At 42.6% G+C, this 12500-nt stretch overlaps 2 protein-coding genes across 5 annotated transcripts in view; both read left to right on the forward strand.

The window, feature by feature from the left end:
- Positions 1-3651, forward strand: part of LOC123501852 — a 3739-nt gene extending 88 nt beyond the window's left edge. The window contains exons 1-4 of the mRNA XM_045250890.1: positions 1-644; positions 1870-1930; positions 3484-3494; positions 3625-3651. The exon at positions 1-644 is cut by the window's left edge and continues 88 nt beyond it. Coding sequence (XP_045106825.1) covers positions 1-644; positions 1870-1930; positions 3484-3494; positions 3625-3651 — 743 coding nt within the window. The remainder of the gene's footprint in view (positions 645-1869; positions 1931-3483; positions 3495-3624) is intronic.
- The window catches only part of LOC123501994, a 29613-nt gene continuing 18687 nt past the window's right edge, over positions 1575-12500 (forward strand). For 3 of the 4 annotated variants that reach the window (XM_045251134.1, XM_045251137.1, XM_045251136.1), the window contains exons 1-9: positions 1582-1681; positions 4125-4337; positions 5549-5761; positions 7447-7697; positions 7974-8199; positions 8899-9056; positions 9780-9923; positions 10829-11017; positions 11730-11858. In XM_045251134.1, the coding sequence (XP_045107069.1) occupies positions 4133-4337; positions 5549-5761; positions 7447-7697; positions 7974-8199; positions 8899-9056; positions 9780-9923; positions 10829-11017; positions 11730-11858 (1515 nt within the window). In that variant the 5' untranslated portion in view covers positions 1582-1681; positions 4125-4132. Of the gene's footprint in view, positions 1693-4124; positions 4338-5548; positions 5762-7446; positions 7698-7973; positions 8200-8898; positions 9057-9779; positions 9924-10828; positions 11018-11729; positions 11859-12500 lie in introns of all 4 variants that reach the window. The other variant, XM_045251135.1, reaches the window with a different exon arrangement.

The following is a 12500-nucleotide window of genomic DNA, read 5'->3' on the forward strand; positions in this document are numbered from 1 at the left end:
CGTTGTCCAGAACAAGGCAGGACATCAGGCTCCTATTCAATGGGGCAGCCCTAATACCACAGGAGGAGGTCAGCATCTTGGGGGTCATTTACGATAATAAATTGACCTTCAAGTCCCACATCGCAGAGCTCGCAAGAACTGCGGCAGGGAAACTGGCGTTCCTCAGGAGAATCTCCTGGTTGCTGGACAGAAGGGGGCGAGAGCTGCTCTTCAAAGCTCAGGTCCGCTCCTCACTCGAGTATTCTTGCCTCGCCTGGGGGGGTGCGGCGAAAACACACCTCGAGAAGCTTGATGCGGTGCAGAGGAGGGCGGAAAGGATCATCACCGAGGAACAACCAGAGCAGCCCAGCACCCTACAGAGCTTGCAGCACAGGCGGGACGTGGCAGGACTGACAGTTTTATATAAAATACAGCAAAGGACCACAGTGCACCTGCAGCAGCTGCATCAGCCACTCCAACAAGTAGCTGTACAAACGAGAGGAGCGACCAGGACTCCCTCAGCCCTCATTACACCACGCTCCCACACCACCCACCACCAGAGACAGTTTGTGCCTCGCTACGTACGCTTATGGAACACCTTCCTAGCGGGGAACATGTGTCCGGACGACCTAAGTGTTGCCGAGTGTGGGGTGCAAAAGTTTAAAGTGTGTGTGAACGAATGGTTATTTTATTTGTAATTTTATTGGAATTTAGTCTGTAATACATAACTCTTAAGCATAATTTATAGTATTTTGGGTTAGGTTTTAAGATAGGCTGTACTCACAATGCACCTTTAACCTGTAAAATGTCCAATGTTTAAATGTAAAGAATTGTATAAATAAAGAGAGAGAGAGAGAGAGAGAGAGAGAGAGAGAGAGAGAGAGAGAGAGAGAGAGAGAGAGAGAGAGTATTTTTCCTTTTAATTAAGTTTGAATACATTTTTCTCACTTTTTCGACCATACCTGTCAAATCTGAACGTTTTTTGGGGTGAATCTGACGTGACACATTTCTACGATTCTCAAGTCCTGCAGCGCGAAAGTTGAAAATCTTACGCGTACGTTTCTCTGCTCATACAATGTTTTACTTATTTGTTTATTTATTTTATGTGTCTTTAAGATATTTTGAAATAAATCACCCTTTCCACGTATTCTATATATGACATCAATCTTCCAACTTTTCGGGGTGTGGTACGTTCACTGCTTCCTTCAGTTACTTGGCAAAATTTTTATTAATTTATTTATTCATTGATCTATTTATTTTTTTACTTCATACACCACTTGTTTGTCAGTCCTTGGGTGTGTCTCCCTTTTCTTAGGGTTTAATTACCATTTTATACACAAACTTAAGGTCTCTAACGCAAAAAAATAAGGCCACATTAGGTTGACAGGTATGCTCTCCCTCTCTCCCTCTCTCTGGAAGACACTTATTCTTAAAATTTCAGCTTCACTATTGTTCCAGCTAAAGAATACTAACACATACCTTACTACAATAATATTACAGGTTAATTTCGCTAAAAATCAATGTACTCTATTTAAGTTTTCTGCGTTATATTAAATTTTCTCATGTCGGTTAAATTTCGGTCCATTTCGTTAACTCGCCATCGTGACACAAGACTGGCGGTGAAGGAGGAAAGGAGACTCCCAGGAAATACGCTGATAAAACCTCACCCAGTTGCTTTTATTTAGTGTGGCAGACCTCGAGGGTGAGCACAGGGTGAGGGTGAAGCCTGGGTGTCATTTGGGGCAGGGTGAGGAGACAGGAAAGTCAGTAAATGTGGGAGGAAATGGGTGAAATGGTGTGGTTTGATGGTGGGTTAAACTTTTATTTATTTTCTTTGTTATGTCAGGTGATATTCTTACGTGTTTATTTCTACTTGAGGGTATTTTTTAGATGTGTCAGGGAAATGTCAAGAATGGCGCCTCCTCTGTAATCATTGAAACCACCATGCAAGGTGATACAGTACTTACTATACATGTCTAGGATGTTTTTAATGTGGGGACAGCTTTTGTAAGGCCATAGTAATTCAATTAATATTCCGGTGCCTGCAGGATCTAAGCCCACAGTGATTTGGTTTTGGTATTTTTGGTTCGTGTCTGCATTTTGGTTAGGCTGGGTTAGTGTTCGTGGTAAGGTTTGGTTAGGTTAGGCTAAGATAGTTTAGAGGGTTGGCTAGCAGGTTAGGTTAGGTCAGGTCAGGATAATTTCAGCACAAATTAATCATTAAATTTTTACATTTTCCAAAATTTTCCTTAGATTTTTTCTGATCGCCATATCTCACCTCTTGGCTCCCCACTAAAACCCCTGATTCCCCACATTCCCCTCGAGCTTGCTGGGGCAGGTGGGGGTTGGATAAAGGAAAACGGTTAAGTCCTATTCTGTACTTTAACCAAAAATAGTTTGGTTATCACAAAGTAAGTCAAGAGTAACAGTCCAAAATTTTTATTGTTACTGGTGTGGAGAGTACTCTCCGCCACCACTAGTCACCGCTGACTGTGCCACTCTATTGAAACATTTATTCAACCAAACTAACCTAACTCTAACTTCAGCCTAACCTATTGTAATCCACCTAACCTAACCTGGTTGAGGTGACACACACCGCTGATAGATCTTCCTCAGGACAAATTCACTTTATCTAACACAATTAAACTGAACTAACCAAAGCAAACCAGCCTAATCTGACCAGCAAGGTTAAGAAATTAATATGTAGTCGTTACCTTATTTCTCTTTTGAAATCTGGCAATACAATGGACATAATTGAGGCGACACCCTGCCCCACCAGAGATCTTCCATAAAATTATTCAAATTAAGTCGCTTCTCTTCACAAACCGCTCTGATTGGCTAGATCTATTATGTATTATTTTTATTGGTCAGTTGCGTGCTTTGGGGTCCGAGGGGTCTCCAAGCATACAGGTTCGAATCCTGTCCACGGTCCGAGTGTAGGTTGGGCTTCCTCACTCGGGGCAACGGTTTCCTAGCAGGTGGCTTTGAGATAGGAGGTTCCACAAAAAAGTATCCCCTTTAGCCCATAAATTCCTGTGAAAAGCCCGCATGGTATAAGAAAAAAAGTCACTGTCATTGATTTCACACGTGCATAGATAACATGACACTCCCCTCCGAAAAATAGTAGATCTTTAAGAATTGTTGTCGACATTATAAACAATTTGTGATGGGTATGTGTGGGTTTAGATTATTCATAATGAGAAGCTCTACACAATTAGAAGGGTAGGAAAAGCCATGCTAGTTATGGTGAACACTGAAATACTGGTAATTGCCTTTCTTTATTGCCATTCTTGTCTTGTTTTGCTATTTTCGGGTATTTGGGGATTTGATAAAGGTTACGATTGTGTTTGAAGGTTTGGTGAGGTGTGTATGTAATATTGTGTCAGTGTTGATGGCTGATGTGCAAGGGATGAAGAGAAAACTAGATAATTGTTTTGTGTTTTAGGTCTTTTAGTGTGTTTTGTAGTTTTTATGTTGTGATGTGATGATTATCCTGTGTTGCAGGGTTTGGCTTGGTGTGTTGTGGTGGTGCTGATTTGCAAGAAGTGAAGAGAAAATGAGATAATTGTTCTGTTTTTTTTTTTTTTAGGTCTTTTAGTGTGTTTTGTACTTTTTATGTTGTGATGTGAAGGTTTTGTGTTGCAGAGTTTGGCTTGGTGTGTTGAGAGGTGATGTGTTTGGTGCCTGGTGTGCAAGGATGAGAGTGAAATGAGCGTTGTGCTTTGCTCGTTAAGTACTTGTTGCCTCGTTAGAATACATTTTTCAGAGAACGGCATTCCTCTCAAAGCCATCTGTGTTTTATCAGTGTTATAAATCATATCTTTTTTTTTTTTTATATATAGTCTTGTACTTTTTATTGGCAGAATCACATCGGTTCTTACTTTATTCTGTGAACTTTATGTAATGAGGAAATTAACAGAACCACCTGGCTTGTTAATGAATGGCTAACCTCTTTATTCCCAGGATTTTGATTATAGATGAACATTAGGATAAATTACTCATAAATTGTTGCCTGAACATTTTTATTAATTGAGAGAGGACTGCATGTTAATAATCAGATACATATGTGGTTGTGATTTGTAATGCTTTGAGAGGAGACTTTTATCATAAATTAACCTGTTTACATATACTAATTTTCTCACCAGGTGAAACAATGGAGGAGTTTACCTTTGAAGAAGAAGAGGAGGAAGAGGAGGAGGAGGAGATACTGCCATCACGAGGAGAAATGGAGAAGATGGAGGAGCAGACTCGACTCCTGCGACAGCTTTACACAGAGACTCATGGGGAGAGGATGGGGGGGGAGGTGCAGCAGCATTCCTTCAGTGACCTATGCTCTGTTCCTCTCAGTCTTACTCCAGGTATCTCTCCTCTCACTGCCTTTTCTTTATTGTTTATTTATTTATTTGTGTTTCTCTCACTACCTGTGTCTTTTACAGTGGAGACTCAATACTCAAACTTAATTTGTTCCAAATGGCTGTTCAAGTATCAAAAAGTTTGACTATCGATACCTATAAATCAGGTAATTCATTTTAATCTTAGCAAAACCTTAAGTTTATAAAAATTTCAATGTATTCTTTTATGATTTTGATTTGTACATACCGTAAATGAAGACTGGTGATGGATAATGTAGAAGAGGAGGGGAGAAGGGTGGGGAGGAGGAGGGAGGTCTTTGGAGGACAAGTCACCATCCATGAAAACATTTGGTGTGATTCCTGTGAACCCACTAGTGGAGGGCTGTGGCTCACTAACACTTGCATTTCCACTACATTCCTTATTTTCACCACCAGTAAGCCTCTAGGGTGCCATTGTAAGTTTCTAAATGAAAACTACCGACAGAACACAGAAGAATGGGATTTTTCTCATGACTGCAGCAGGACTAGGGATGCGCACTAGTATTTGGTATACCGGAATATTGGTATTTTTATTTGTATTACTGGTAATAAGGTATTAGATCAGGACAATGGCAGTAGTGGGTAGGGAGAGGCCAGAGCTTTGTTAACAACCGTGTGTGTGGAGAGGAGACCAGGTCATTCTTCAGGAATAACTGAAAACCAAGCCATACTGTGTGGTTTGGAGGCAGCGAGGAGAGGTGGTGTGTCAGGCTGGTGGGTGTGGACTGGCAGGTTGTGCAGACAGTGCTTGGAGGCTGCCTTGTGTGAAGGAGCGAGATCAGGTGGAGGGCAGGACACTGGCTGTTGATGAGAGTCTCCATGACAGAAGTTAGGTGGATCAGTCTCTTGACGTCATGGTGGCAATTGATACAGACCAAGCCATGCCGCTCCTCCAGAAGCGATTCAGGCAGGCAGTGCAACATCATTCAGGTGTCTTAACTCAATAACCCCCGAGACACAGAGGCAGGGAAGCCTGTGGCCGGGAGACATCGGTGAGTCGCACAGCGCAGCATTGTAACATTGCCTCTCGCTCTTACCTGGTCGTCTGGAGCCTGCAAAAAATGTTAGCAGTGTAGACAGGTGCTGCTACTGTGTGTGTGTGTGTGTGTGTGTGTGTGTGTGTGTGGGTAGAGAAAGAGATAATAACTTATTCCCATTTTCTACACTTCTTCAATCAGGTACAATATTCTGGAGAGGAGGCATGGAGGAAGAAGAGGTGGAGGAGGAGGAGGACGACGAAGAGGAGGAAGTGGACATGGAACTGAAGGTGCTGGTGCCAAGCCGAGAAGAGACGCAAGAGATGGAGGAGCAGAACAGGATGATGCAAGCCCTCCTGCAGGATTCAATGAAGGAAAACATGGTAGCTAGTGCGTCCTTCATCAGTCCCTCAGGTGAGAGAGAGAGAGAGGGAGAGAATGTGTTTTTCTGGTGACAATTTGTAGGTAAAATAATGAAATACAAAAAATAAGAAGAGAGAGAGAGAGAAAGAGAGAAAGTAGAATATATATTATATGTGTGTGTGTGTGTTTGTGTGTATGTTTTTATCTGACTTTTCATGGTGGTGTAGGGTTTAATGATTATTGTGTGTGTGTGTGTGTGTGTGTTTCACTGTTTGATCTGCTGCAGTCTCTGACGAGACAGCCAGACGTTGCCCTACGGAACGAGCTCAGAGCCCATTATTTCCGATCTTCGGATAGGCCTGAGACCAGGCACACACCACACACCGGGACAACAAGGTCACAACTCCTCGATTTACATCCCGTACCTACTCACTGCTAGGTGAACAGGGGCTACACGTGAAAGGAGACACACCCAAATATCTCCACCCGGCCGGGGAATCGAACCCGGTCCCCTGGCTTGTGAAGCCAGCTCTAACCACTGAGCTACCGTGTGTGTGTGTGTGTGTGTGTGTGTGTGTGTGTGTGTGTGTGTGTGTGTGTTGCTATTTTGAGACATGGACGAGTATATTAGTATTGCCATATGCTGTGGAAATGTGTTAAAAATCTTAAAGAAATAAATCAATAAGTAATAAAAAAGAAATAAAAATAAAACATCCACCTATCCACAAGAGTATCAAGTCAATAACCACTCCTATCATCCACTTACCCACCCACCAATCCACCCACTAACAAACTGCCTGCCCACTATCAAAAAGCACTATTTAGTCCACTCCACTCAAAAAACACTAACAAACTATCCATTCATCCACTTATCCACCTCTATCCACCTATCCACTCTCAAAAACCACTCGGATCATCCACACATCCATTTATCCACCCACCAATCGACAAGACCATCATAAGTGCTATTGAATCCTATTTACCAACAAACAACAAAGGCTTGATTGAAATTGTCACTCTAGTCACTCTCCCTCGTATTCCACTCATGATCCTGGTACATTCACACATACAGTCCACTCTCGCTCCACTCTAGGTCCCAGTGTGCCCTACCTTTTAACAGCAGTGGATGTCATGCCAGCAGAAGTTAACCAGTACTCTCAGTCATTCATACCTTTCTCTGGTACACTCTGGAACTCCCTGCCTGCTTCTGTATTTCTGTCTTCCTACGACTTGACTTCTTTTAAGAGGGAGGTTTCCAGACATTTGTTCCTTAATCTTCGCTGACTCTTCACTTTTTTTAAGGGAACCAGCACTCAAGTGGGCCTTTTTTTTTTTTTTTTATATATATATATATATATATATTGTTGCTCTTGGCTGGCTCCCCTCCTGCATACAAAAACAAGATAAAAAGCTAAAATAATGCCAGCAGTAAAGACGATCTGTGACTTTTCTCGAGCTGCACTTGATGAAGAAGAAAGAAAGCAGAGTTGAAAGTGTTATTTTTTCTGCTTGTGTGTATGTCAGTTGTGTGTGTGTTGTCCTTATATCAGTGGTGAACAGGATAATCAGTAATCATTTACCTACCCTTTACACGATCCCACTGTGCTCTTTTCTTTTGATCATGCATGTTTTCATAGGACAAAAGGCAACAGGAAGGCTGAATCTTACTGGAGTGGAGCAGGACTGGAACCATATCCACCCACTAACTATTCCACCTATCCACTATCTATCCACAGAGCCAAGAGAACCATCACACCACACCTCCCAACCTCAGACCTCCACCACTACCTTCCCCATCTCCTCCACATCCACACAGTCCCTGGTGGCGGAGGAATGTGGAGGGCAGCTGGAGGGCCAGGTGGAGGCCCTCTTGGCTCAGGCATCCTCATTAGATAAGGCGCTCCACTTAAATTTGGCACTTCAGCAGGTTTTCAAGGAGACAATTTTCAAGGTGGAAGAGGCGCTGAGGAAGAACAGGGAGATACAGGTAAGGTGAGAGAGAGAGAGAGAGAGAGAGAGAGAGAGAGAGAGAGAAAATACTTTTAAACTGAAAATTAATTCCTTGTAACATTAATTTTCTCTATTTTTCTCCTCCTCCTCCTCCTCCTCCTCCTCCTCCTCCTCCTCCTCCTCCTCCTCCTCCTCCTCCTCCTCCTCCTCCTCCTCCTTCTTCTCCTGAATATATTTCCTCCCTTTACTTTTATTTCTCACATCCTACCTCTTTTTCCCACCTCCTCCTCCTCCTCCTCCTCCTCCTGAACAGGCAGAGGTGAAGCAGGATATGGAGGAGTCAGGATGGTCAACAGGGAATGTACCAAGAAGGATCATGTCAGCGAATCAGGCACAGGGGAGGAACCCTCTCAAATACTCTCGCCTTTGTATACCGTACTTCAAGGACGCGGGTGGCATGCCCTTCTCCATGAATGAGGATGCCAAGAGGAAGATGGAGGAAGGATATATTGACCTGTACACTGCTAAAAATCGTGCTTGTATGTTTGTTTTGTGGGTGTGTGTGGGTATGTGATAGTGTGTCTGTGTGTTTGTGTGGGTGTGTTAGTGGGTGTGTGTGTGTGGGTGTGTTAGAGGGTGTGTGAGTGTTTGTGTGGGTGTGTGTGTGTGTGGGTGTGTGTGGGTGTGTTAGTGGGTGTGTTTGTGTGTTTGTGTGGGTGTTTGTGGGTGTGTTAGTGGTTTGTTTTTTCTTTTATTTTATTTTTGTTTCCTTTTCTTTTCCTTTCATTTATTTATTTTTTTTTTTTCTTTTTCCTTTTTTTTCCTTCCCTTTGCTTCCCTTTCTTATTTTCTTTACTTTTTCTTTTCTTTTTGTTTTCCTTTCTTTTCTTCTTTCTTTTCCCTTTCCCTTTTTCCTTTTTTTCTCTCTCTTTCTTTTTCCTTCTCTTTTTTTTTCCTCTTTCTCTTTTTCTTCCTCTTATCTCTATTGTGTTGGATTGTGTGTGTGTGTGTGTCCCCTTCATCCCTCTTCACACCCCTTCACTGCCCCATCCTTATTACTTCTCTGCCTTCATCTATTCCCTCCTCTCTTCACATTCCTGTTTTATTCCTTCACTTTTTTTCCCTTCACTTCTTCCTCCTTCATACTTTCACCCCTTCACTGTCTTCCCTTTCCCTCTTTCACCCCTCATCACCCCCCTCACCCCTCCCATTCCCTCTCACCTCATAACTGCTTCCAGGGCTAAAGAGGGAGCAGAAGACATTGGTGGAGGCGGTGGAGCAACACTGGAAGGAACAGTGGATCAAGCACCACAAGGAAAACATCAAAACTGTGGAGCGACAGAAGAGGTTTCTGGCTGGCTGCCACTCACAGGAGAAGGAGGAAGAGGAGAGGAAGGTGAGTGGAGGAGGAGGAGGAGGAGGAGTGAGGTGAAAGGATGGAGGAGTGGAAAGTGGAGAAATTTAGATAAGAGGAAGAAAGAGAGAGAAAGGAAAAAATGGAAGGAAGGTAAGTGATAGAAGAGGAAGTGGAAGAGGTGGAGGAGGAGGAGGAGGTGGGGATAGGTGAATGGATGGGAAAGTGGAGGACAAGAGGAGGAGGTAAGTGGTGGAGGAGAAGGTGGTAGGTGAAAGAAGAAATGGAGGAAGGAAGGATGAGCAGAAGGAAGTAAATTATGAGGAGGAGAAGTGGAGGGAGGAAGGAAGGAGGAGGAGGAGGAGGAGGAGGAAAATTGAAGGGAGGTGGAGTTAAAGAAGAGGAGGAAGAGAAGAGGCTGATAGTGAATAGAGGGAAGGTGAAAATAGATTATTGAATGAGGAGGAAGAGAAGAGGGGAGGTAGATGATTCAAGAAAGAGGAGGAGTGGAAAAGATAGAAAAAAAAGTAAATGTAGAACAAAAGAGTTTGGAGAAGGAAGAAGAGGAAGAGAAGAAAGTGAATGTAGAAATGAAAGAGAGAGAGAGAGAGAGAGAGAAACTTACCACAAATCCATTAAAAAGCAACTCGATGAAGAAAAAAGACAAACTACAAGAAAGAGAGAGAGGTGGGGTGTCTAAAAAAAATAAAGAAAAAGAAAACTAACTATCTTCCCACTTTCTATTCCTTCCCATCTTCCATACAGCTGGAGAGAGAGATGAAGAAAACTGAAAAGGCATTGCAGGAATTGATGGAGATGCCCGGGAAAGATGTAGGGCCCCCTCCCCAGGCCACGGAACCCCCCATTGGGAACTTGAAGCTGGACTGGGAGGAGATCGCTGCCCAGGCTGTGAGTGTGTGTTACTATTTATTTATTTATTTATTTACGCCATGTGGGGTTTTCATGGGAATTTCTGGGCTAAAGGGGATACTTTTTGTGGTACCTCCTATCTCAAAGCCCACCCACTAGGAAGCCATTACCCCAAGTGAGGAAGCCCAACCTACACTCGGACTGTGGACAGGATTCAAACCTGCGTGCTTGGAGACCCCTCAGACCCCAAAGCACGCATGGTTCCACTGTACCACGGCAGCTTTGTGAAAAATGTGCTAAAAACAGATCAAGGGAATGTGTGGAGCAAGAAAATTTATTAAAATGGCAAGGCATGTTTTTGGTTGAAAGTCAGATGAGGTAGTGTTTTATTTATTTATTTATTTATTTGTGTGTGTGTGTGTGTGTTTGTGTGTGAGTGTCTTTTCTTTCTTTCTTTTTTTTTTTGTCCTTTCTTCTTGTTTATATTCTTTTTATCTCTTATTTTCAGCTTTTCTTTCCTATTTTCTTTCTTTCCTAACTTACTTTCTTTTCTTTTTCTTTGTTTCATCATTTCTTTTTGTTTTTATTCTGTTCATCTCTTGTATTTTTAGTTTTTCTTTCTTGACTTACTCTGATTAGCTTGCAAACTCCTCCTCCTCCCCCTCCTCCTCCTCCTCCTCCTCCTCCTCCTCCTCCTCCTCCTCCTCCTCCTCCTCCTCCTCCTCCTCCTCCTCCTCCTCCTCCTCCTCCTCCTCCTCCTCCTCCTCATTCCACTTCCATACTTCTACTCCATCCAGTCATTTCCTCCACTCCTCACCCCACCTCCTTCACCTCCATACCTCCTCTACTCCACCCAGTCATCTCCTCCACTCCTCACCCCACATCCATATCTTCTCTACTCCACCCAGTCATCTCCTCCACTCCTCACTCTACCTCCTCCACAGTTTGACGGCGTGCGGACATCTCGGGAGTGTCAGCTGATGTGGGACAACTTGCTCCACCCGAGTATTTACCGAGGGCCGTGGAAGGAGTGGGAGGACCTGGCCATACAGAGGCTGGTCAAGATCCCGGACACCAACACCAACTGGGACGCCATCGCCAGGAATCTTGATAATGGACGCACTGGTTACCTGGTGTGTGTGTGTGTGTGTGTTTTTTTTTTTTTTTTTCTCTCTCTCCCTTTTTCTTTCTTCCTCAGTGTTGTCCTTTTTTTTTTCTTCCTTCATTTTTTAGTTATTTTTTTTTTTTTTTTTTTTTTTTTCTCCTCATCCTTGTCCTCCTCCTTTTTATTTCTTCTTTCATTCTTGTTATTTTTCTTCTTCTGTTTGTTTTCTTTTTTTTTGTTTTTTTTCGTTTTTCCTTGTCCTCTTCCTTTTTTTTCTTTCGTTCTTGTTATTGTTCTGCGTGTTTTTTTTTTTTATCATTTATTTACAGTGTTTTCATGTATTTATTTTCTATTTATCTGTTTCTTATTTTTTTCTTTGTGTGTGTATGTGTGTGCATGTGTGTGTGAGGTTGGTTTAATTTGCTAATCATTAAAAAATTTTGAATAGTGTGTGTGTGTGTGTGTGTGTGTTTTCGTTTTCCTTAGCCCAGCCCAACCATATTAATTTCATCACCATATAATTTTCTTTCGTTTTAATTCATCAATACAATTTTAGCATATCATTTTCATTGTTTTTCTGTACATCAAGATTGTGGGTTGGCTATTCTTGACCTGAGGATTATTGGGTTCACTGCTCTGGATTATGAGATGTTGGGTTATGCTAATCTTGACATGATCCTCCTTGCTTCCCCTTGCCTCCCCACTGCCTCACCCCTGCCTCACCCTTGCACCCCCAACAGGTGATGCAGCGCTGGGTGTCCTTCATACTGCCCACAATCAGGCCAGTCACTTGGAGTGTGGTCGACACTAAGAAGCTCCTGGATGCCGTTAGTCTGCTGCGAACTGGTCCACACATCCCTTGGGCCCAGGTATGTGTGTGTATGTGCATAGGACGGACATGAGATTTTAGGTTACATTAGGTTAGGTTAGGTTTGGTATGTTTGTCTGTATATGTGTGTTTGTGTGTGTGTGTGTGTGTTGATCTAGAGCAGGGGTTTTCAACTTTTTTTTCCCTACATACCCCTCTGGGTATTTTTAATGTCAGAAATGTACCCCCTGCACTTTGTGTAAAAATGGAACACAAAAACTCACATTGGTAAACATTCCATTGTATATTTGTCAGTACTACACTGTAGGAAATTAACTAAACTACTCTTCTGACAACCAATTATATCGTAAGCACAAAAATTCCATAAATACAATACATTTAAAAAAAAATAGCTGTTTCTCAGTGGTTATGCAGTAGATTTTCAGGGTTAGCTATAGTACTGAGCACAAAAACAAAATATAGTATCATTACATAACTGCAAAGTGAGTTAATGAGATGGCCGACACTTTTTCACCAATTAGCTTAGTTAGCCGAGGAGCAGTTTATTGAAATCGACATTGCATTCTGATATTAATATAGTATCATCAAAGAAAATAGCCCCAAAGAGACCAACCTGCCAGAAAACAGCAGCACCAGTCGATCTTACTTCACGGCTGTTGAATAGTGACTGCCTGGTGTGACC

Source organism: Portunus trituberculatus, chromosome 10 (genome assembly GCF_017591435.1).
Source record: "Portunus trituberculatus isolate SZX2019 chromosome 10, ASM1759143v1, whole genome shotgun sequence".
NCBI classification, from domain to species: domain Eukaryota; kingdom Metazoa; phylum Arthropoda; class Malacostraca; order Decapoda; family Portunidae; genus Portunus; species Portunus trituberculatus.